This window comes from Rhamphochromis longiceps, linkage group LG16 (genome assembly GCF_057381845.1).
Source record: "Rhamphochromis longiceps isolate RC_006_pf linkage group LG16, R_longiceps_female_GT1.1, whole genome shotgun sequence".
Lineage (NCBI taxonomy): Eukaryota > Metazoa > Chordata > Actinopteri > Cichliformes > Cichlidae > Rhamphochromis > Rhamphochromis longiceps.
The window spans coordinates 20,361,123-20,385,385 of NC_140572.1; the positions used below are offsets into that span (position 1 = coordinate 20,361,123).

The following is a 24,263-nucleotide window of genomic DNA, read 5'->3' on the forward strand; positions in this document are numbered from 1 at the left end:
TGTTTCTCTCTCCAAAAAAGAGAATTCAAAGCGTGATGCGGTGCACGATTGTGACAATGTGGGTCCAGTACGGTACAGGGGGCCCCTCGGGGACCTGCGTGTGGCAGATGGGACAGGGCGGCGCTCTAACTATCACCAGTACAAATAAATAGAGTGAAAACAGCGCTCGTTTTAATGGAAAGAGAAACACACATCATCACTGTTTATATTATCGTTATTTTTCTTCCAAAGCAGACGTTTATGACGGATGGACATGAGGTCGCCGTGCAGCCTGATGAGGACAGATTGAGTTTCTCAGATTGCTCAGCGAGCCTCTGCAGAGGTATGTCAGCATTTATTCAGCCGGCTATATGAGACATAAAGGTGTTATTAAGACGTCACTGTAGGCTTACAGTGTGAGCCTACACAGCGGGTCATTCCTGATAAGGGAGTGCCACCACTGAGAGCTGTAAGTGGGGAAACAGAGACAAACACAGATTATCTGAAAAGAAGAATATGCGGATATCCACTCGTGCGTCCATCTGCCCCCATTAGTCCCATTCACACGATATAAAATTTTCTCCCATGGCTGTATTAATCTATAGGTTCACTGCTTTTAAATTTTAAAGTCACTTAATCTATATTAAAACTCTGAACAGACGCATATAGCTCTCTGTTATTTCAAATAGGCCACAGTACGTGTTTACAGTGCACCATTGTTTCATGTTTGAAAAAGCTTTGTGCTCCTGTGGCCTTTCCCCGGAATTAAACATATAAATTATTCTGGCATCGAAACTATGACAAACCAGATTTTCCAAAACCGGAAAGCTTACAACAGGGGCCCTGCAGCAGTTATCCCAAAAGTTGGGTTTCATTTTTCAGACTTCTCAGATGGGAACCAGGTGAAACGCAGACGCAAACATATTTACGTAAACAGGATGGAATGACTGGCACATTGAGTGTATTCTTCAGTAACAGCATTGTTTGTTACTTTCAACAAGTAAATATTTCAAAGCAGAATTAAATTCAGTGCAGGCTTGTAGTCACGAGAAGAAGAAAAAGATAGCAGTTGTTTTTATTTGTTATTTTTAAAATTGCACTTAAAAAAATACAAGAAATTCTCTAATTTGTTGAGTAAAAAGACATAAAACACGATGTAGGCACTTGACATCCAGCTGCGTCAATGCAAAAGACCCATTGTTTATTTGTGTCTTTTTTGGACCTATATTACATTGCAATATGCATTATTTGGAAGATGGTTTTCATGTCAGTGGCTGTGGCCAAACTGTTGGTTTTAAATATGATAAAGTGCCGGGAGAACAGATTATTATGAAGCATGTTAAAATATGTAATTCAACATCATGTATTTCATTAAGGACAATTAGGTCTTCATTGGAGGCTGGCAATAGGACCTTCTGAAAAATGCACTGACTACAGTACTAATCACTCATCAGTGTAAGAAAGTTTTAAAAGAATGCACAAAGAGCTGGAGTGGAATATGGGACGAGTGTTTTTAAGCTCATAATTTTTCTTGTGAGCTAAGCTCAAATGACATGATGTCAGTACTCCACTGAAAGGCTGAAATGCTGTCACCAGCTCAGTTACACCCAAAGTGTGTCGATCACTCTCGGGTTTCCTTCAAGATCAGGTTCAAAATAACTGCAGCAGCAGGTGGACTGCAATGATGCTCAGGTTACTAGGAGCTTGAATAATTGATGTGAGGACAGGGAGGGGGCTGTCACCCATAAAGCAGGAGTCAAACAGACGAGGCTGAATGGGAAGGCGAACTGGATGAAACAGGACACATGTTGTTCCACTGAGCTTAACATTGAGATGTTATAATTACCAAATTAAGGTATCAGTGAGAGCCTCTATCTTTCTCTGCCGTGTTGTGCACATGGAGCAGCTGGAAGTCCACCAAACCAAACAAAAAACAAGCAAAGCTTATAAGCTCCTGACACACCATTTCCTGTTGAACCACTCCTGAATGCACCGCTGTTTCCTGACATGGAAGCATCTGCATTTGTGGTCCAACATGTGACCGCAGCACCAACAGTGTACTGTGTGGGTGGAAGCACATTGTTCTACGTTTGAAGCATCACAATCTTTTTTTTTTTTTTTCCAGTTCCAAGCTGTCCTTGCCTGAGCCCGGACACTCCTCCGTGACATGCCCAGGTTTGCCCACTGACATACCGGGAGACAAAGCCCTCTCTGGAACACCGCAGATCCTCCTGCAGTGTTGCTATGGACCTGGATTAGAAACTTTGAATCAAAGCTCCCAAGCAGGTTCCAATCATGGTGTTTCTAAAGCAGCGGATTATGATAATGATTAATGTGGTAGCTGTAAAGCATCAGCCTACACACTTGTTAAAAAAAATAAACAGGTAACAAGTGATTATGCAATAACTGACAGCTAAAGTTAAACAGTTTTAAAGAGTCCTGACGCATTAGGGGTTTGTTTACTCAAATAACTGTTATTTAATCAAATTCTCATTTTAGCTCCATTTATGGTCTCAATCGAATCATTCTCATTTTCATCGTTAGCTATATTTAATTGGATTTATTGCTTTCTATTATATAATGTGATTGATTACATTGTTTACATTGATGTAAAAATTTGTCAACATTGTGAAACTGTAGATCCAAAAAAGGAGTTTGCCGTGTCACAGTCTTAAGCTATTTGATCTGTCGTATACACTTCTGACACTCAAGCAAAGACATGCAACAGTTTTAGCAAATGCTGAAGCAGACTGCTGTTAAATGCTTTGGAAAGACTGAAAAAGTGATGCTTTTTTTGCAGCCATTCTTTTCTACTACACATCATCAATGAAAGGCAAATATATCCAAAAGCTGCAGTCACATGTTCCTTATTGTGTGTGATTAGCTGCTGCACATGGTTTCTTTCAAAGTTCCCGAGCATTTATGTGACAGTGTTGGCTGCTGCAAACATTTGCCTGAGATGAATGAATAAGAGATAAGTGATAAAAGAAGACTGAATGGCTTAAGGAAAACAAAGGAAGGGAAGAAGCTATAAACCAAAAAAACAAAAACACAGTTGCTCAGCTCTGGATGGTTATTTACCTGCCACTTCTTCTTACGCCCTTCTTGCTTCTCCGAACTCCAGCCTGATTTTCACTGTCGGCGGGATTAGCGGTATGACTTTGAAGACAAGGCTTCCTTATTGACAGGGTGTCTGCAGTGTGCGGCTGTCATAAGTAATAAGTGTAAATTTGAAAGCGATCGTGTGAGGTCTGGCACGCATGTGTAAAACATACTGGCTTTACTACGAGCTGATATGGGCTGGTATGCCTCAGACTGTGGGGCATTAAGAGGATTAAAGTATATTTAAAAAAAACACGTAGAAGTGCTTTGATTTTTGGATCACCTGCAATGCTGTAGTGTAACCACCAAAGAGAGCTGTGCTGCATGGAATTCAGCAAACAAACAAAAATTATATATGTTTGCATTAATCCTCAGATGTGACAAGGACTACACAGACGCTACCTTTCGAGAAGTCTAAAACATCCTCCTTGCTGCAGGCCCATTCTGCTTCAGGAGTGATCCGAGGTTTCAAAGTCTATGTTCAAGCAGTATTTTACTTTCTGTGACTCTGCAGGACTGATTTGACTCTTTGGTTTTGGTGACAGCTACCAGTCACAGCTAACTGTGCTTCATCACTGCTTGCGTCTCAGGTTGCATTTGACAGCATCCCCTTATTTAACAGACAAGGTATACCACTGTGTGCGTGCAAACCATAGATGTAACTCAGCACAGTGATGCCAGAGTGTTTCCTTGGTGTTTGCTGTTGGTAGAAGGGTTCATGTGCAAGTGCTGAGAGCAGAAATGAGGAACAAGAGACACGCTGCAAAAACAGGGGAACCCAGCTGTGACTTGCTCAAAGACCATTGAAAATAAACAAAATATGTGCTACCCTCTTTGCCAACCAGGCTTAATGAAACAGTGAGGTGAAAAGAAGTGGAATTAGATGCCGAGGTAAGAACAGAAACTGTGAAAAGAGGCGAGAGAAAGGAAAACAAACTAGTAGTTTAGCTGCCTTTGGCTGCTGATGTTAAAGGATTTGCAGATTGTGAGAGGCGGAATTCACTAGCTGTATCAGAAAAGGGCTCTTGGTATTCAAATGCAAGAATGAATTCACCTTCATATGCAAATGAAACCTGGACATATTCAAGCTATGGAACGGTTCGTGCAAACAACAAACACAAAGTCTTTAGGAGCCAGTGTTGCGCATGAATACATTTTAAAAAGAGTATTTCTGTGAACGCTGACCCAAACAAGTTCAGTTTGCAACTAAAAAACAGCATGAGCATGAACAGGTGCTGTGAGGTGCCTGTACAGCATTTGGTGCAACATAAAAAACAATGCAGCTTCTTGGTTTCACTACTACTAGTCAGATAATAGCAGCAACCAGTGATTCTACAAAAGCCAATCCAACCCTGTTCTTATTTAATTTAGGCATGTGGCCAGTATTAGGAAATATCTGCAAGTAACTGATCAGAAGAACTGAGTGTTACTTTTCATCTGTGATCACTTTAATAAGTACACATGCTCATTGCAAGTGTAGGCATGTAGACAATTCAAGATGACCAGTCAAACTGAGCTTCAGCATGAGGGAAGAAAGGAGATTTAAGGGACTTTGCCTTTGCCATGGTTATTGGTGCCAGAAACTGCATAGAAACTGTTGGTGTCCTGGGATTTTCCTCCACAGACATCTCTACAGAGAATGGTCCAAAAAAAGAGAAATACCCAGTAAGCAGCAGTTCTCTGGGGAAAAATACCTTGTTTATGACAGAGCTCGACTGCTTCAAGCTCTTTGGAAGGCAACAGACTTATTGCAACTAATGCAATGAGTGGTTGAATATCAAACATTAAAGCAGATGGAGTACGGCCGCAGACCACAACAGGTTGGCTAAGATCAGCAAACAGAGGCTACAACTTGCACAGGCTTACTAAAACTTGACAATACAAGATTAGAAAAATATTATATTTAATGAGTCTTGATTTCGTTTGCAATATTCTCATGCTTGTTCAGAACTTGGTGTAAATAACATGAAGGCATTGATCCATCCCAAATTAATTTCTTTATGACCGCAGTGTACTTATCTTCTGATGGCCACTCCCAGCAGGATAGAGCACCATATCACAAAGCTAAAATCAGATTGGTTTTGGAGGAAATTTCAGTCAATAAATCTGCAGAAACAGTTTCCAGTGCCTTGTTGAGAATAGGCCACGAAGAATGAGGCAGTTCTGAAAACAAAAGGTAATCCAATATTGATAAGGTGTACCTAATAAAGTAAGTGTGTGTGTGTGTGTGTGTGTGTGTGTGTGTGTACACACACATATATATATATATATTTATTTTTTTACCAGCATTAAAAAGTACTCTGATTCTATTAGGGTTAAACAGCAATCAATGTAGTTGTAATCACAGGCTGTGTGGATCTGAGGAGATTCTGCTGCTCAGACCAACACATACAAAAAAATATATGTAAAAGGAATGCAATTCAGTCCTTTTCAGGACTAAAACGGTGAACATGTAACTTTTTAAATTGACATTAGTTATAGTTTCAGCTAATAGTTGTGCGAATCATTTGCACACATGCATATTACAGATACCAGATATTTAAAAAGCAGCCTCTGTATTCAAATCGTATAACAACATAAATGCAACTGAAGAATTCCAAGTTGTTGCTCCCACTTGCTTTAATTCAATCAGAAAAGATCACAATACAAACACAATTTAAAGATATAACAATCAGTCTTTATTAATGTCATTATTTACTGTACATCTACTTACAATATCTGAGGTTAAAGCATTGTCTATTCCAAAGCTTGTTACAAATGTAGCACTTTAACATTTTTTTAAAAATGGATTTATACATTTATATAAATCCATTTTGTTTTAAAGGGCTATTTTGTATATTTGCTGTTAAACAGATGAGTATGGAAATCAGATAAGTGACTTTTATAAAGCTAAATTATTCACATTTCAGGGTGCATATATCAGTTTCTTCATACTTGCTTTGCTGTTAGAAGTCTTGATTAGTAAGGCACTTAGGAATTGTAACTACTGTAACTTCTGTAACATAGAAGAACGTTCTTCTGTTTTCTTAACATTAAGGTCTAATGTGAAGCCAAATTGGATTTCTTCTCCTGACTAATGGACACAAACTGTCTGGGACATTATAAAATGACCCAGCTTTCCACACAAGCAGAAAGTTGCAGCAGATATGTAACCATACATATATCACTGACTGTGGGTTTTATTCAGATACATCTTCATATGTTTATGCCCACAGAAAACTAACAGCCCTGAACATAAACACAAAGGCTGGTACTGGGTTGCGCTCAATAGCTATTGTTTTTTTGCGAACACAGTGAATGGTTTTCCCTGGCCCAACCCACATCCACTTCCTGTGAGTCAGCCTGGATAAGCATTCTTCCACATAACCACTATGAGTTAATTTAAAACTACTAAGCCATCGCAGCCTTCCCCCCCAAAGGTGGCATGCAGTTGAGACAAAAGCACTGATAAAAGATCGCCACCTTGCTATTCGGAAGGCAGTATGCAGGATTAAGTGGGATCTAGCAACATGACAACCAAGTCAACACCTCTGAGGAACCTGGAGCGGCTGCTAATGAAAGGTCCTCTGTAGAGACAATGTTTGGCTCATCTCTTCTGGGCTAAAGTAGAAACACTGGAGCTTGGTGGATGAGGACCCGCTCCTGTGTTGAAAGCCAAAACCAGGTTTTGTTCATCTGGTTTGTGTTTAGCCAAAATGCTGCACAGCCATTACAACCCATAATCAGACACTCAACTGTTTCACAACTGCTAACAAAGCGCAGAGTGCAGGACTCCATGTGAACCATTGTCTATGACACACCCCAGTCTTTCAAAAGCAAAGACATATTCTATTGGCATAGTTAACAGTTACTTTCCATCTGTGAGGACTCTGTCCTCAGTCATCTCCTTCACAGATACCCAGGTTGTCAGTGATGATTTATTTGAAATGACACACAATGGTTTAAACTTGACCACAGTTTAGTTCTCCCTTGTCATTGAGTATGCTGACTAGACAGCCACATATCTAACTTATGGTTCACAAATCTTTGCTTTTCATATTTGGGTGATCTAAACATGTGGTTTGAAATAGCTGGAAAATTGACAGGTGTGCACTTTTCCTCAGTTATGTGGCATATCTAGCTTTGGCCAGCAATGTTTAATTTTCTTTTGGTCCTCCAGGGTTGATCACATGACTGAAAGTGAACCCTCCCCATCAAAATCCTACATACTGGTCCTTTAGTATTTTGGGGGACTGGCCACAGCAAAGTGCGCATAAGCCCATCTCAAACCACAAAAAATATTTATAGTACCGCAGTTTGAAACAGTGTTCAAAGTTCCTGCTCACATACTATAAAAAACACTGACTTTTTCTTGGTTGGCACATCAGGCTTGATGGTCAAATAAAGTCAGATGAAGGCTGACAAAGAGCTCATACTCAAAGTGAAAATGCAGACTAATACACTGTAGCATCTGCACAGAATGAAATGTTGTAATTACAACTAAACATGTTGCCCTGAAAACAAAAAAGAATCCTTTCACTCCTTCAGTCAAACAAGAGTTTTACTGCCCTCCTGTGCTCAACCATGAGGCAAGCAGGTGTGGAAGGACCTTCCTTCATGTGCTCTAGATAGACTGATGTATGGTGAGACAACACGCTTCATGAAACAAAAGAAAAAAAAGATTAGAAAAAGAAAGAAAACCAACCGAAAACATTCATAGAATAGATTTCACATTAGTAAGTTGTCTCACTTTTTTTGTGCGTTTCAGTGGCTGAAACGGGGGGGGGGGGGGGGGGGGGGGAATAAAAATGTGTATGAGCACTAATATGTCCAATAAAGTCTTAATCAGGGTCCTTGTTAGTGTTATAAAAACAATGGCAAACTGTCAAGGATTTGTCTGGACAGAGGATCAGATGTTCCTCTTGGTCGTACTATCCCAGAAGCACTCTCTGAAGGCGGTCAGCAGGCACACTGTTCTCTTCCTCAGACTCTGCGTCGCTCTGCGGGTTGGAGCTACAGGGAGAGGTGCACTCAGGGGAGCACAGGTAGTGCATGAGGGGTAGCCGGTACTTTCCACAGAAGTCTACAAATTTGATCTGGCGCACGCACGAATCAAAGTACACACCTGGAACAAGAAGAGTGACAGGAAATGCACAGTCAGGCTTAAGTAACAGTAACTTGTGCTGTTCTTCTCACACACACACACACACACTTCAATATTCTGGTGGGTGATGGGCTCCGCCAGGGCTGCCCTTTGTCATAGGTTCTGTTCAGAATTTCTAGGCGTAGCCAAGTGGTGGAAGGCTTTCACTTCGGTGGTCTCAGGATCTCATCTCTGCTTTTTGCAGATGATGTGGTCCTGTCGGCTTCATCAGGCGATGGCCTCCAGCTCGCCTTGGAACGGTTCGCAGCCGAGTGTGAAGCGGTGGGAATGAGAATCAGCACCTCCAAATCTGAGGCCATAGTCCACAGCCGGAAAAGGGTGGAGTGCCTACTCCGGGTCAGGGACAAGTTCCTGCCCCAAGTGGAGGAGTTTAAGCATCTCGGGATCTTGTTCACGAGTGATGGGAGAAGGGAGCAAAAGATCGACAGACAGATTGGTGATGCAGAGAGAAGAGAGAGCTGAGTGTAAAAGCGAAGCTCTCAATTTACCGGTCGATTTACGTCCCTACCCTCACCCTATGGTCACGAGCTGTGGGTAGTGACCAAAAGAACGAGATCGCAAATACAAGCGGCGGAAATGGGTTTCCTCCGAAGGGTGGCTGGCCTCTCCCTTAGAGATAGGGTGAGAAGTTCGGCCATTCGGAAAGGGCTCAGAGTAGAGCCGCTGCTCCTCCACATCGAAAGGAGCCAGTTGAAGTGGTTCGGGCATCTGACAAGGATGCCCCCTGGGCGCAGTTTTACGGGCATGTCCCACTGGGAGGAGGCCCCGGGGCAGACCCAGGGCACGCTGGAGAGATTCTCTCTCTCAGCTGGCCTGGGAACGCCTTGGTGTTCCCCCGGATAAGCTGGAGGTGGTGGCTGGGGAGAGGGAGGTCTGGGCTTCTCTGCCTGGGCTGCTGCCCCCGTGACCCAGCCCCAGATAAGCAGAAGAAAATGGATGGATAATATACAATATGAGGAACAACAGTTGTAGTGAGCAGCTCACAAGTGTGGTGAGCATGGTGACATAACTGTGGTTCCCAACCTGGGATATGGAATTTCCATAGGAAGGTCACAAGATAAAATTAAAGGAGCTATGACGCTTATCCTTATCCTGTCATATATACTGATACAATGGATAGATGCTCATAAAATAAGTTTCAAATAAGGAGGTCACCATATGTACAATTAATCCATGTGAGATTTCTTTTGCTACATTTAAATCTGTATATCAAAGAGAGGATATCCTCAATCTGATTATCTGAGGCACACAGCTCCGGCTTGGAGCACAGCAGCCTCACCCACCTATTGTTCACTGAAACTGGTGACATGGCATGTAATCATTAGGCACAACTCACCGGCACACTTGGGGTTGGGACACTTGCTGGCCAAGTCCAGATAACGCACCAGGTTTGCAGGCAGGTCAAAAGGGGAGTACAGAAGATTTCGACTCTTAACGGTGCGCCCTGCCAGCTCTAGCAATGAGGGTGGATCGTAGGTCATCTCCTTGACAAAGCGCACAACCAGCGGGTTGCCTCTAAGACTGAGCTCCTGCAGGTGCACCAGGCTCAGGATCTCTCTCGGCAGGTAAGTGAGCAAGTTGTTGTGTAGGCTTAAAGATCGCAGAGAGTGGAGCCTAGAATCGGATGCATAAGCACTCTGTCAGTTTTGTTTGCACTTTGATAAAAATCATGACTACTTGAAAGTTCAGCTACCAGATCAATGCAGGATAAATTACAGTTCTAACTCAGATAGCATCTCTGAGGAGACCATATAGTCAAGCTGTAGGTAGACTGGTGTGTGGCGATTGCTAGGATAGTTGGAGAGTGCTGATATTACCTGGTGAGCTGCGGTGGGACACTTTGGATGCGGTTGTCACACAGGACCAAGTAGGTGAGGTAGGGCAGATTCGCTACTTCAGGAGGAATGGCTGAAATAAGGTTTCCGCCCAGGTACAACATCTCCAAACTGACAGATGACAAAAGAAAACAGGTATTGATTTGCAATCTCAAGATTTTTTTCCTCCATGCATCACACAGAGCACCATCTTTCATATGGTGCTCTGTTGTAGAGCATCCATTTCTCTCCTTTGTGATTTTTACCATGACAAATTTAAATAAATAAGTCTAAATGCAATAAAATTACACTTTCCATCACAATTGCTGCTGTGCAGGTATTTTTTTTCTTCCCCCAATTAAACTGCTATTGTTCCTATAGACAATAGGAGTTTATAGCCATAGCTTCAGACTCCTGTCAACCCTGCTGATGGCTGAGGGCCACAGATACCACAAAGAGCACTGTATTAGCCACCAATGATGATTTCATCTCATTAAATAAACAAGTGTTACATTAAAGTATGCCACAAGGGGGCGCTGAAGCTTCACCTTTTCATGGTCAGAGTTCAGGTTTGTCACCAAATATGAAACTTTGCTTACAAAATATGTTGATTTAAATAAAAAACAAAACAAGGACATGAAATAAATTCTGAGATGATGATGATGACATTTACATTGAGGAAAACAGACATACATGCTTGTTGCTAGGCAAAAAAATTAAATAACCCCCCCCCCCAAAAAAAAAAACAAAAACCCCACCATGCTGAGTTATTATAGGTATCAAGAACACGAGTGGGTGGGGGTGAGGGGATGGCATCAAAGAGAGACATGAGAGAGCTATGGGTGGCTGGTCAGCGAAAGTAAGCTGTCAGGCCATCTGCCTGCAGGAACTGATGACACAGCGACTGCGAGACATGAAGCCATTATCCTGTCCTTGGTGGCTGAGCCTCTCTTTGAAAAGAACGGAGACATTCAGGGTCTGCTCACTGCCCACACCAACACCGTGAAACAAAACTACTGACAATTTCAAAGACATATCATGAACTGACTCATGGTACATCATCATCCATGCATAGTTTTGTTATAGCCCGCTGCTGTATTTTATAAACTGTCATTTGATCACAGCAGTGTTAGTGATAACTTGCACAATGACCAGCCATCCTACAAGATCGCTTGCTGAGACTAATGTTTGGGTCATGGGAAGGATAAACCTAAAGAAACTTGTTAGTATAGCACCTCTCTCCGTCTTACAGGTATCTAGCTGATATGCAAGGTTTATCAGCTAATCAAGTTCAGCGCGTCCTTAAAGGTTATAAAGCTGGTTCATGTGGTTACATGTACTTTGTCTTCTTCTTCTGTTTGCACCCCTGAAACACCGCAGCACGACACATTCATTCACTGCTTGCCTAGATAATTCACCAGTTATTTTTTTGTATTAGTTTATTGGCAATATGACTAAATGTCTATTTTGTAGACTCTACAATTAATCCCCCCCCCAAAGTCTGTCACAAATCTTATGGAGTTGTATCAGGTCAATTGTCTTTGTAGGTTCTCAGTCATCCACATCGTAGTAATCTAAGGAGCTTGGAATGAAAAGTGACTCAAGTCCCCCCCTTTAGATTAACCATTTTTGGGAAATATAGTCAAAGAATACTAGCTTGACTTTTTTCCCCTTTATATAGTCTATAATATATATTAGAGATATTATATAAAGCCTGACTGATTTATTGGTTAGCCAATATTAACCATTAGTATTGCCTTAAAAATCCCATATCAGGCAGGCTCTAATCTTGTACACACATTTTAATGGAAGTCACTTCTTGCATTTCAATTCAAAAACAATGTCCAGAGGATCAATCAAACAGTCTTAATTCACAGTAGATGCTTTGACTTTAAAAGACAGAAATGCAGCATAAGTTTAGATTTAAAATTTTAAAAAAAACATATTAATGTAGTTGAAACCTTTATTAGGATAACAGATTTGGCTGCAGTGACAGTTTTCGCATACAAGCACCATCCAGTGTGCTTCAGGATTTTTTCAGATGCATTCCATCTTTCTCATCCCTGACCAATCAGTGTTGTCTCTGTGATCCAGGACCTCCTGGTTCATATACTGGGCACTGGATTGTCCTTTCATGTTCAATAAAACACAGTGCGAACCAGCTCTGTGTGAATGAGGCTCACAAACTCACAGGGTCAGCGAGGACGGACTACAGGCAACTAGGTCAACAAGGACAAACTGAAAATTACTCAGGCAGAAAAATGTGTAGAGTTACAAGTCATTTTGCTGCATGAGGGATTATTTTTGAAGAACAAGAAAAACTTAACATACAGTGATAGTGAACACAGATGAGTTTGTATGACGTAATCAATTAGATCAGGAGACGGCCTTTAAACCTGTGCTGTAACAAGTCACTGAGCTTTTTGGAAACAAAGATCACCAGTGTGTAATCAAAGTGTGCTTATCAATGATTATGATAGCAAGTGGACAGTAACTTTCCTACATTGCAAAGAGACTTAATGAACCCTTATCAGGTGCTATAGGACACATAACCAAAAGGAATCTCTTTGCGTGCACAACTGTTGCCAGGGTGCTTCAGCTGATGCAGCATTAAAGCTGAGACAAGAACGTAAATGTCCACACACACACACACACACATACTTTATTAGTCCTGATAATAAAGAAAAAAAGTATATACTGTCTTTTTGCAGCAATTAGGTGGCTCGTCTATAAAATATCCCTTTTATGATATGTTCACATCAAATGTGAAGCCAAGTTTCCCCTTTGTGCAAACAGAGTCAACTGTTTGGGTTTTTTCAAAGTCCTCAAATATTCACTTATATTTGTTCAATATTCTCCAAGACCCCCCCCCCCCCCTTTTTTTTTTTCTACATAAAAGAGAAGTTGAATCATAGGTCTCAGGCTGCCCAGAAACAGTTTAAGTATGTTTGTCCACCATTTCTGGTTGTCATCTGAAGATGAAATATTTTGAACTCTCATTTGGTCTGAACACATCTTCAGACATCTACTACTTTCCATTTAACTGGCATCACCTGAAAAGGGCTTTGTAACATTGTAACGATCCTACTTCCACATCATCGAAGTAATGAGTTTCGAAAGACAGCCGTGCAACAAACTGAGGGAAGCTTAGCAGTGTGGAGTTTCTTTTATTGTGTCATTAAGTTATTTTAAGTGAGTATGCAAGAATATTAACAATTAAGCCCACCATATCCATTCTGCTCAATAAGCACCTCCAGGAACAGCCACAGTCAGAGCCCAGACTTCGATCCATGTGAGAATGTGTAGTTGAATTTGGAAAATGCAATTCAATGTTGAGCAGTTTTCAAGGAAAAATGGTGAATACAATACTGCACTGTCCACATATAAAAGGCTTACTGTAAAAAAAAAAAAAAGTCTAAATACTTCCTGCCAGTATGTGTCATAATTAAATTTAAATAATTAAATCTGTTGCCTCTGAGCTGCAGTATTTTGTACGCGTTGATAAAACGATTAGGTTTGATCTTTGGCCCAGCATTCAGTCACTGTGACACTTGTACCTGTCAGCAGTTCAAGATAAGAAGTCCTTACCCTGCTTTGCCCCATTTAACAGAAAACAGGGCTGAAAAAGTTTTGAACAGACTTGAGCTGTTCGCTTTTATTTTGAAATGAGCTCCTCTGATCTCAGTGAACTTTTGAGCTTGGTTATAAAACCACGTTCTTGCTCGTGAATTTATTCAACTGCTCACTTTCTGCATTTTCTGCCAACAATGTCTTCAACAGTGCCGCAAACCTCCTTTCTGAAATTGAATAATCAAAACTTACAAAATAGAGTTAGTGTCTTATTCAACATGAAACCAAAATGAGCGACTGAGTCAATAAATTCACCAGCAAATTTGTCAGGGTTAAGGGACATTTTCCCATACACTCCAATCGAATACAGCCACAGTCAGACAGCCCTAAACACCATTTGGCAACCAGCAGCTTCAAGTGGTTGCAGGAGGTTGATGGCAGTTGCTGTGAAAATAGGAAAGCAAGCCTGCGACCCCGTGCAATCACCTGTCACTGGGAAAAGTGTATTCCCTCTGTTGGCAAAACCCTCATAGTTTCTTTGGTTGCTACTGCAGTCACAGTTTGAATGGAAGTGAAAGACTTTTCTCCAAAAACTTTTTCTGAAATTTTTGGCTGCACAGCTGGAGCAAAACTTTTACTGTAAAAGACAAACCTCTTCCATTTCCAGTTTTTGTCATACCTTTTCAAGTTGTTCCGTTGCTCGGCTAGTAATTAACAAATGTTTGCAGACAAACATGAAAATCTACAAGCAACTGTTGCAATATGCAAGCAACCAAAGCAATTAGTAGGATATTTCTAGTGAAGAACCTTCTTACAATCGGATTTCACCCAGCGAGAGCCAGCAACCACAACCAACCAGTAGAGAAATACATTTCCCTAGCAACCAGTCGAAAGATCCCATTCGATATGGCACAAGGAGTACTGCGAGTACTGCTGGGCCCAATACTCACATATCCTAATATATTCCCCAGAAACAGCATCTACTTTTCTTCTTTAAAAAAAAATAAAAAATAAAATAATAATAATAATAATAATAATAATAATAATAATAATAATAAGTTCAAAATACTTGCAGAAAAATTAAAAATGATATATTATTTCAACAATTTATATATGAAATTAATATGGAATTTCACATACATTTTAATTTTAAAATGTATGTGAAATTCCATAACATAAAGAACAGCAGGAAAAAGTAATTTTTACTAAGATATTTCATTAATCACCAACTTATGGATTTATGCATTTTAACATGTTTAGCGTCCAATAAGTTCAGAAACATCAGGAAACAAATTGCAGATCTTAGCAGTAATATTTTAGTCGCCTGACAGGTGAGATTTAGTTGGCTATATTCAGATATTGTTGCTGACTGGCTGAGCAGAGCCAGGCCAAGTCATAAACAGTCTAAGCCCTGAAAATGTCACATAAGACAGGTTGATGAATGTATATTTTTATTGTGTAATCATACAAGAGAAAGTGAATGTTTGACAACTTAATGCTACTGGGATAATAATTTTCATTGTCAGAGTTAGGACAGTGTTTATCCACACTAAGTAACTGCAAACAGATTGCAATAAGTATATCTGAGATTTAAAAAAAACAAAAAACAAAAAAGGATGTATGAACAAAACAGGAAAAAACAAAAACAAACAAAAAACAAGCAAACAAAAAACAACAAAAAAAGCAAGATAATGGTATGCTTCCTTTATCTTAGTTATTTATCATTATGATTCACTAACAGTGATTCAAACAGATGAAAGCCTAGACTTGACTAGATGCGACTTTGCATTAAAACCATAGGCATTATCACTGGTAACCAACTACTAAGTTAGCAAGTTTCTATTTAAGTTAGTTAATATTGTCTGTTTTAACAATTGCATTGCTATGCAAATAAATTAAAAAAAAAATAAATCTATGCCTAAATAACAGCTAACTAGTTTTAGAAACTTATTGTCTGCTGGTTTCTTTTATTTTTTTATTTTTTTTACAAGCACAATAGTTACCCATTATAACAGTTGTGCCAGATGTATTATGCCGAGACGAAGCGTGGACAATATATAGTTAGTATTAGCAGCGTTGAAGTGTGTCGTTGGTGGTGGGTTTAGCTCGGGCCGAGGGGCCCAAAGGCTGGCCCGTCTCTGCAGCAGATAACCATAGCAACGACCATAGCTAATTACATTGTTAAATTTAACCAAAAGGGAAGTCGTAAAAAAACCTATGTAGTGACCAATACAGGTAATATTCAGAGGGCTTTACTGGAGAGAAATAAAAGATTGATTCCTCTCCACCCCCTCAATTATCAGTTGGTCAGATTATATCGTATGCAATATAGTCGATTGCCTCAAGCAAAGATATGCAGATTGGACACTATACGTAATCCATTACCTCAGCGCTGGACTGAAACGTCACTCATATATTGACTTTTCGGCCGTTTTGTGTTGTTACCTTACCTGGTTAAGTTTTCTATCTCTGCAGGTATACTTTTCAATCTGTTTCCTCCGAGTGAAAGCGACTGCAAGCGCAGCAGTTTGGTACACTGAAGCGGGATCTCCTCGAATCGGTTCCCGCTAAAGTTCAGCACCTCCAGCTGCAGAGAGCCGAACTCCTTGGGCAGCGAGAACTCGTCCAAGCGGTTGTTCTTGGCTATAAGTGTTTTCAGCTTGGTCAGGCGTATAATGTCCTCACAGATGAACGAAAGTCCGTTGTTGCTAATGTCCAGAAACTCGAGGTTGAAGAACAGGGTGACCGACGACGGCAGCGAGCCTAGTCGGTTGTAGTTCAGGTAGAGTTGTTTGGTGTCTCTTTTCCTCCTGTCGGTGATACTGTCAACGCTCAGAGTGTTCAAACCCAAGCGTGAGAAGTCGAGCACGCCGTCGCCCACTGCCGCTGCCCGTTCGTGACTCTCCATTTTGGCAATTTTGTTTCCTTTTTTTCAACTCTGCAAAAGTTTCGCAGAGAACGTTTAACGTCAACGCGTGACTTAGCTCCACAAGTTGCCTATTTTTAACATAAAGCACGAGCATCTACCAGTAACATTTAACAGCATTTCTAATCACGTCTAAATGACTAATGTATTGCTTACAACAGGCTGAAATAAGCCACAATAGCTACACCGAACGCTGTGAGGCTCTTCTACTCGCAGCTGTTGGGATGGCCTGTGGCTTCCTGGTTCAGATTGGCTGATTCTCCATATAAATCCCGCCCACCCACGCGCCCATTGGGTTCGCTCCCGATCTGTCATATTACATGGCATTGATTAAGGGAGTTGTAACTGATTTTTGGAGTTTATTAACAGTTTCCTGGCACAAGTTGCCATGTACAACCTCTGACTGCATTTTTTTTCTTGTTTTTGTGTTTTTTTTAAGTCTTACGAAAACGGGACAGTGGTGGCCGATGATCGATAAAATCAGCTACCCATTTTCTCTGCCCTTATGCAACACGCGTCCTCTGTTACGTTATGCAGTTCAATGCTGACTTGGATGTGCATGGAATGAGAAATAGGTACAGGATAATTGGGTTCCTCCCACTGAATTCAGGTCTATGCATAAAAATGTCACAGCTTATTCACCGCGGTAAAGTGAGCGGTCATTTGTGAGCCGCGGTCAAGCCAGCTGCTTCTTCTTCGCCGCATAAATTTCCTTGCGCTTTTACACCAGTCTTTACGGTAGCGCCTTTTCGCTTTATATCCTTGCTGAAAGAGCAGAGTGAAGTATTTAGTGAGTTAATAATCTGTTAATTTATGTGACCCCATCTTTATATTTTATTTTCACTATATATGAAAGTTGCTAATATGTAAGAAATGTTTATTCTCTGAATCTGTAATATATGGTGCATTTTGTTTGTATGTTTATATTACTAATAAAGAAAAAAAAAAAAAAAAAAAAAAAAAGAGCAGAGTGAAGCTGACCCCCCACCCACTTGAAACGTAAAGGCAAATAGGCGGAGCGGTTAGTGCTACGTTTGTGCAGATTTGTGCAGGTAAAATTAGCGTTTGTGCTGCTACGGTTTCCGAGATATTAAACTTTATTTTATAGGTCATTCAAAGGTCACCATCCCCCCAGACTGCTCCAAAACGGGCCAAAATGGTCTACTTTTTTAGTGCTACGTTTGTGCTGGTTTGTGCAGGTAAAATTAGCGTTTGTGCTGCTTCTGTTTTAAAGATATTAATGAAAATGTAAAGGTCAACCAGCCCCCCCACATTACCCAAATCCAACAAAAGTGGTATCAAACGTTTGTGCTACGTTTGTGCTGGTTTGTGCTGGTTTGTGCTGCAAAGATTTTCGTTTGTGCTGCTATCATTTTAAAGATATTAATAACAATTTCTAGAGGTCATCAGAGGTCAACCAGCCCCCCCACATTAATTAAATCAAACAAAATGGGTGTCAATCAACTGTGCTACGTTTGTGCTGGTTTGTGCTGCTAAAATTTTCGTTTGTGCTGCTTCTGTTTTAAAGATATTAATGAAAATGTAAAGGTCAAAAGGTCAACCAGCCCCCCCACATTACCCAAATCCAACAAAAGTGGTATCAAACGTTTGTGCTACGTTTGTGCTGGTTTGTGCTGCAGAAATTTTTGTTTGTGCCGTTATTATTTTAAAGATATTAACAAAAATTTCTAGAGGTCAACCAGCCCCCCCATATTAATGGAATCAAACAAAATGGATGTCAAACGTTTGTGCTGGTTTGTGCTGCAAAAATGTTTGTTTGTGCTGCTAACATTTTAAAATGTTTAATAAAATAACGTCTTGATGCGTGCTTAATCATCCAGGTAAGTAAATCCCAAAAGGTTGATTCTGTTCATCTGGACATTTTCAGTTGGAGAAACGTTTCGTCACTCATCCAAGTGACTTCTTCAGTCTCAGCTGACTGTAGGTTTCCCCAACCATATAAACAGTACATTTGCATAGTGAAGGAAACTAGCGCCACTGAATGAACAATGTGCCGGGGGGTTAATTCCATGATTGTTAGTATGCAAATTCTTATGACCATTGATCAATGACAACTAATCAAAGCCTATTGATCAATGGCCATGAGTACCATTCACAGAAAGTGGGGAATGGCTACAATCACAGCATTGTAGGATGGCGAAAGATGTACCCTTGGGCCCCCCTTCTCGATCCAGAGATGGTCAGCATCCTGACAGCCCGATGGACGAAGCTGTCTCTCAGTCTGCTGGTTCTGCCCCGGAGGCTCTTCAGTATCCTTCCTGATGGCAGCAAACTGAAGACGCTGTTGAAGGGATGAGTGGAGTCACCTGTAATGGAGACGACCTTCCAGATGAGGCAGGTGCAGTAGATCTCCTGGGGAGGGAGGCAAGAGAGGTCCCCACAATGCTCTCGGCTGCTCTCACTACCCGTTGTCATTTTTTCCTGCAGAACCCAATGCAGGAGTCATACCACACAGTGATGCAGCTGGTGAGGATACTCTCAACTGTGCCTCTGTAAAAGGTGCTCATAATGGGGGTTGAATCTCTTGTGCTTCTCAGTTTGCAGAGGAAGTAGAGTCACTGTTGGTCTTCTCCACATTCAGGGACAGGTTGTTGTTGCTGTACCACTCTGGCAGATGGTTAACTTCACCCCTGTAGTAGATCTCGTCGTGGGTCAGCAGAGTGAAGAGAAGGGAGCTCAACACACATCCTTGGGGAGCCCCCGTATTCCGTGTTCTTGGGCTGGAGGTGTTGCTGTTGACCCGTACTGTCTGCTGTCTTCCTGTCAAGAAATCTAGCAGCCCGTTATACAGCAAGGTGCTGATCCCCAGCAGATCCAGTTTGGGAATGAGTTGCTGGGGAATGATGGTGTTGAATGCTGAACTGAAGTCTATGAACAGCACTCTGACATATGAGTCTCTAGTGTTCAGATGTGTGAGGGCTGAGTGAGGGGCAGTTGAAATTCCATCATCGGTTGAGCGTTTTGACCGGTATGCGAACTGAAATGGATCCAGGTTGGGGGAAAGCAATAATTTGATTTGATGCATGACTAACCGTTCAAAGCACTTAACTTAATAATGATGGAGGTGAGTTTGACAGGACGGTAGTCCTTAAAGCAGGAGATAGATGACTTCTTGGGTTCAGTAATGATGGTGGAGGGATCTCCACACACTGTCTGGGGATTGTGTCACCACGGTCTGTAGAGTGGGCTTGTAGTCTGTGATGGTTTGTATTCCTTGCCACTGCCTCCAAGTATCTCTGCTGTCGCTGAAGCTTTGCTGTAGCTGATGCCACGTGACAGGTTTGCCCTTGCTGTTCTTAGACTCACCTAATTCCCGGCTCTGAAGGCTTGCATTTTTCAACTTTAGGAGCATTTAAACCTGACCTGTGAGCCATGGTTTCTGATTGGCCCAGACAGTGATAGTCCTGGTCTCTGTGACATCATCGATGCATTTTGGGATGTAGGCAGTGACAGTTTCTGTATATTCCTGAAAGTCTGTGGTGTTGTCGTGTGTGGCGGCCTGTGGTGGAAAAGCAGTGCCTCTGAGGACCCTTCTGGCCACACCTGTACCTGCTTACGAACTGGTTTGGTGACTTTGACCAGGGGCCTGTGGGAACCCATGGCACACCTAGATTTCTGCCTGTACTGACCCTTATGCAAAATAGGTGGAATTAAGACAGTTCCAAAAGCAAACACAACTGATCAGTGCTGAGAGTGGTCCTGTTGCTGAGGTTGGGATGATCCTGTAATCTCTTATGAACGACCTCCAACGCTTCTATGACTGGGATGCAAGTGAAGACAGATGTAACATCTCTCTCTCACTGTACATGTACTGTTTATAAAATTAGGGAAACATAACCTGCACAAACAAAATAATTTGCAGGACAAATGTTTGACATCAATTTTGTTCGATTTGAAGAAGGTAGGGGGGGCAACTTCACTCACGGGTGTTTATAAGGTTGGGGAAACCTGCAGTCAGCTGAGACTGAAGAAGTCACTTGGATGAGTGACGAAACGTTTCTCCAACTGAAAATGTCCAGATGAACAGAATCAACCTTTTGGGATTTACTTACCTGGATGATTAAGCACGCATCAAGACGTTATTTTATTAAACATTTTAAAATGTTAGCAGCACAAACAAACATTTTTGCAGCACAAACCAGCACAAACGTTTGACATCCATTTTGTTTGATTCCATTAATATGGGGGGGGGGGGCTGGTTGACCTCTAGAAATTTTTGTTAATATCTTTAAAATAATAACGGCACAAACAAAAATTTCTGCAGCACAAACCAGCACAAACGTAGCACAAACGTTTGATACCACTTTTGTTGGATTTGGGTAATGTGGGGGGGCTGGTTGACCTTTTGACCTTTACATTTTCATTAATATCTTTAAAACAGAAGCAGCACAAACGCTAATTTTACCTGCACAAACCAGCACAAACGTAGCACTAAAAAAGTAGACCATTTTGGTTTGTTTTGGAGCAGTCTGGGGGGATGGTGATGTCATCAGCAAAAAATATAACTTTTAATATCTCGGAAACCGTAGCAGCACAAACGCTAATTTTACCTGCACAAATCTGCACAAACGTAGCACTAACCGCTCCGCCTATTTGCCTTTACGTTTCAAGTGGGTGGGGGGTCAGCTTCACTCTGCTGATTGAAAGCCTAGACCCGTGCACACGTGCGCGCGCGAACAGTCACACACGCGCGCACACACACAAATTACAATGGAACAGCCCAATAGAGTCAATACAATTATGGAAAATTCAAAAATTCATTAAAAATCATCCTTAGTAGTTGAGGTCCAACTTTCAACACATTCCTTCTCTGCACCTACTGTACCTGTGCGCCAGGTTTCATCCAGATTTACTGTAAAATTCCTCAAAAATTAAAGGACAGTTATATGCAATTCAATACAGCCAATACACTACAATTATGGAAATTTCAAAAATTCATTAAAAATCATCCTTAGTAGTTGAGGTCCAACTTTCAACACATCCCTCCTCTGGGACACCTACTGTACCTGTGTGCCAAGTTTCATCCAGATTTACTGTAATATCCTTCAGAAATCACAGTAAATTTGTGTTCAGTTCAATACAGTCAATACACTACAAATTTGTCTATTTCAAAAATTCATTAAAAATCATCCTGAATAGTTGAGGTCCAACTTTCAACACATTCCTTCTCTGGGACACCTACTGTACCTCTGGGCCAGGTTTCATCTCAATCTGCTGCATCAATAATTGTTTAATATTGATGGATCAAAAGTGCTGCTGAGAGAGTCATGACAGGGACTATAAAGAGACAGCATATTTGCTTGTCTTCACTGACTCGCTCTGAAATCCAGATTTTAATTTTGGAATATTAGGTGTGGTTCCTATAGAATTTTAAGGTTGAACGGTAATCAGAGTCTTCATCTCTTAGACCTCTCTTCTGTGGATGCAGCTCACATCATTCTGTACAATACGATCATTTTTAATTCTACAACTGTTTATAACCTGCATAGTTCACATTTCTGTATAGCTGTATATCTCATATTCTGTATAGTTTTTTAAATTTCATATTCTGTATAGTTTTTCATATTTATATCCTGTTCATAGCCTGTACATAGCTTGTACTCACTACAGCCTGTAACTATACTTATAGTTATAGCATATTCATAACATACCTTCATACCGTGTGCATTGTAACATACCATAATAGACCCATTTCTGTAATATACTTACATACCTATATTATTGCTAATATATATTCTAATATATCTATATCATGGCTAAAGCACTTCTGGATGGATGCAAACTGCATTTTCTTGCCTTGTACCTGTGACATGTGCAATGACAATAAAGTTGAACTCTATTCTATTCTAAATTAATTCAGAAGACAAACACCCGTCTCTGCTTTTGAGATTAGCATTAAAACCCTCAGTTTTGACAAATAATACAGTTATAGTGGATCAGGTGACCCTGGATCTTCCCTTATTTGTGCTGCAATAAGCCTAGGCTCTTGCTGGCTTCCCATCATGTATGAATTCTTTCCTTCTTTGCTCGTTCTGTGTTTATACACCTCTCTGCATTTAATCATTAGTTAGTATGTATCTCTTGCACAGTGTATATGTTGTCCTATGGCTGTCTCTCCTTGAGCCTGCCAGATGTTTCTACCTCTTCAAATGGAGTTTTTCCTTCCCACTCACACTAAATGTTAGCTCATATGGGGTACTTAAATTGTTGGGGTTTTCTTTGTATTATTGTTGCGTTTTTACCCAGCAACATAAAGTGTCTTTAGGTGACTGTTGTTGTGATTTGGCACTGTATAAATAGAATAGAATAGAATAGAATAGAATAGAATAGAATAATGTACTTCAGACCGGGAGATTGGCAAAATGTATAAATAGGATGGCGATTAGGGGAATTGGAGACAGCTGTGTAACACAGCAGGGATACATTGGGAATAAGAAGACAGTGGAAGTAAGACTCAACACAAGAAAGAGACAAGAGGCCACCAAACTAAAACACAGACTAAGACACACAAGCTTGACACAGACAAAAGCATAAACAGACATGAAGACAAGACTGGCTTTAACACTAGAGTGTTTTCACAAGTCTTCCATCCACTTGTGGAACGCTGAAGAAGAACTACACTTAAAAGCAATATGGAACTGAAAACAAAAGAACACATAATGTAAACATATAATCAAATAATCCAGGACTCACAAACAATGATATGATGAACAGAACTATAAAGAACAAAACTGAGAAATGCTTGGTAAACTGACCAAGGACTATGTCATCATGTCATTTTTAAATATCATACACTCAACAAAAATATAAACGCAACACCTTTGTTACTGCTCCCATTCCCCATGGGATGGACGTAGAGACCTAAAATTCATTCCAGATACACAATATAACCATCCCTCCCAAACAGTGGTCACAAATCAGTCCAAATGTGTGGTAGTGGGCACATCTGCTATATTGAGATAATCCATCCCACCTCACAGGTGTGCCACATCAGGATGCTGATCTGACATCATGAGTAGTGCACAGGTGTACCTCAGACTGCCCACAACAAAAGGCCACCCTGGAATGTGCAGTTTTGTCTCACAGCAAAATGCCACAGATGCCACAAGCAATGAGGGAGCGTGCAATTGGCATGCTGACAGCAGGAATGTCAACCAGATCTGTCGCCCGTGCATTGAATGTTCATTTCTCAACCATAAGCCGTCTCCACAGGCGTTTCAGAGAATATGGCAGCACATCCAACCGGCCTCACAACCGCAGACCTCGTGTAACCACACCAGCCCAGGACCTCCACATCCAGCAGGTTCACCTCCAAGATCGTCTGAGACCAGCCACCCAGACAGCTGCTGGAACAATTGGTTTGCACAACCAAACAATTTCTGCACAAACTGTCAGAAACCGTCTCAGGGACGCTCAACTGCATGCCCGTCGTCCTCATCGGGGTCTTGACCTGACTCCAGCTCGTCGCCGTAACAGACTTGTGTGGGCAAATGCTCACATTCGATGGCGTCTGGCATGTTGGAGAGGTGTGCGCTTCACGGATGAATCATGGTTCACATTGTTCAGGGCAGATGGCAGCTGAGAATGTCCCAGTTCTTGCATGGCCGGCATACTCACCGGACATGTCACCCATTGAGCATGTTCGGGATGTGCTTGACCGGCGTATACGACAGCGTGTACCAGTTCCCACGAATATCCAACAACCTCG

General features: G+C 41.2%; 1 protein-coding gene across 1 annotated transcript; it reads right to left on the minus strand.

Annotated features, from left to right (window-relative positions):
- Positions 1-5,682: 5,682 nt before the first annotated feature.
- lrrc58b (leucine rich repeat containing 58b) lies at positions 5,683-16,752 on the minus strand. The gene is made up of 4 exons (XM_085384899.1): positions 16,059-16,752; positions 10,042-10,170; positions 9,561-9,838; positions 5,683-8,185 (listed from the first exon to the last, which is right to left on the minus strand). The coding sequence occupies exons 1-4, from the start codon at positions 16,514-16,516 to the stop codon at positions 7,992-7,994; spliced, it is 1,059 nt and encodes a 352-aa protein (XP_085241025.1). The 5' UTR covers positions 16,517-16,752; the 3' UTR covers positions 5,683-7,991.
- Between the last annotated feature and the right edge of the window lie 7,511 nt (positions 16,753-24,263).

Excerpts from the sequence above, each read along its gene's own strand:
- lrrc58b (XM_085384899.1), bottom strand. The coding sequence starts at position 16,516 with ATGGAGAGTCACGAACGGGCAGCGGCAGTGGGCGACGGCGTGCTCGAC. Across the intron at positions 10,171-16,058 it reads GAGATAGAAAACTTAACCAG|TTTGGAGATGTTGTACCTGG; the intron begins GTAAGGTAACAA and ends GTCATCTGTCAG. Across the intron at positions 8,186-9,560 it reads TCCCAACCCCAAGTGTGCCG|GTGTGTACTTTGATTCGTGC; the intron begins GTGAGTTGTGCC and ends TTCTTGTTCCAG.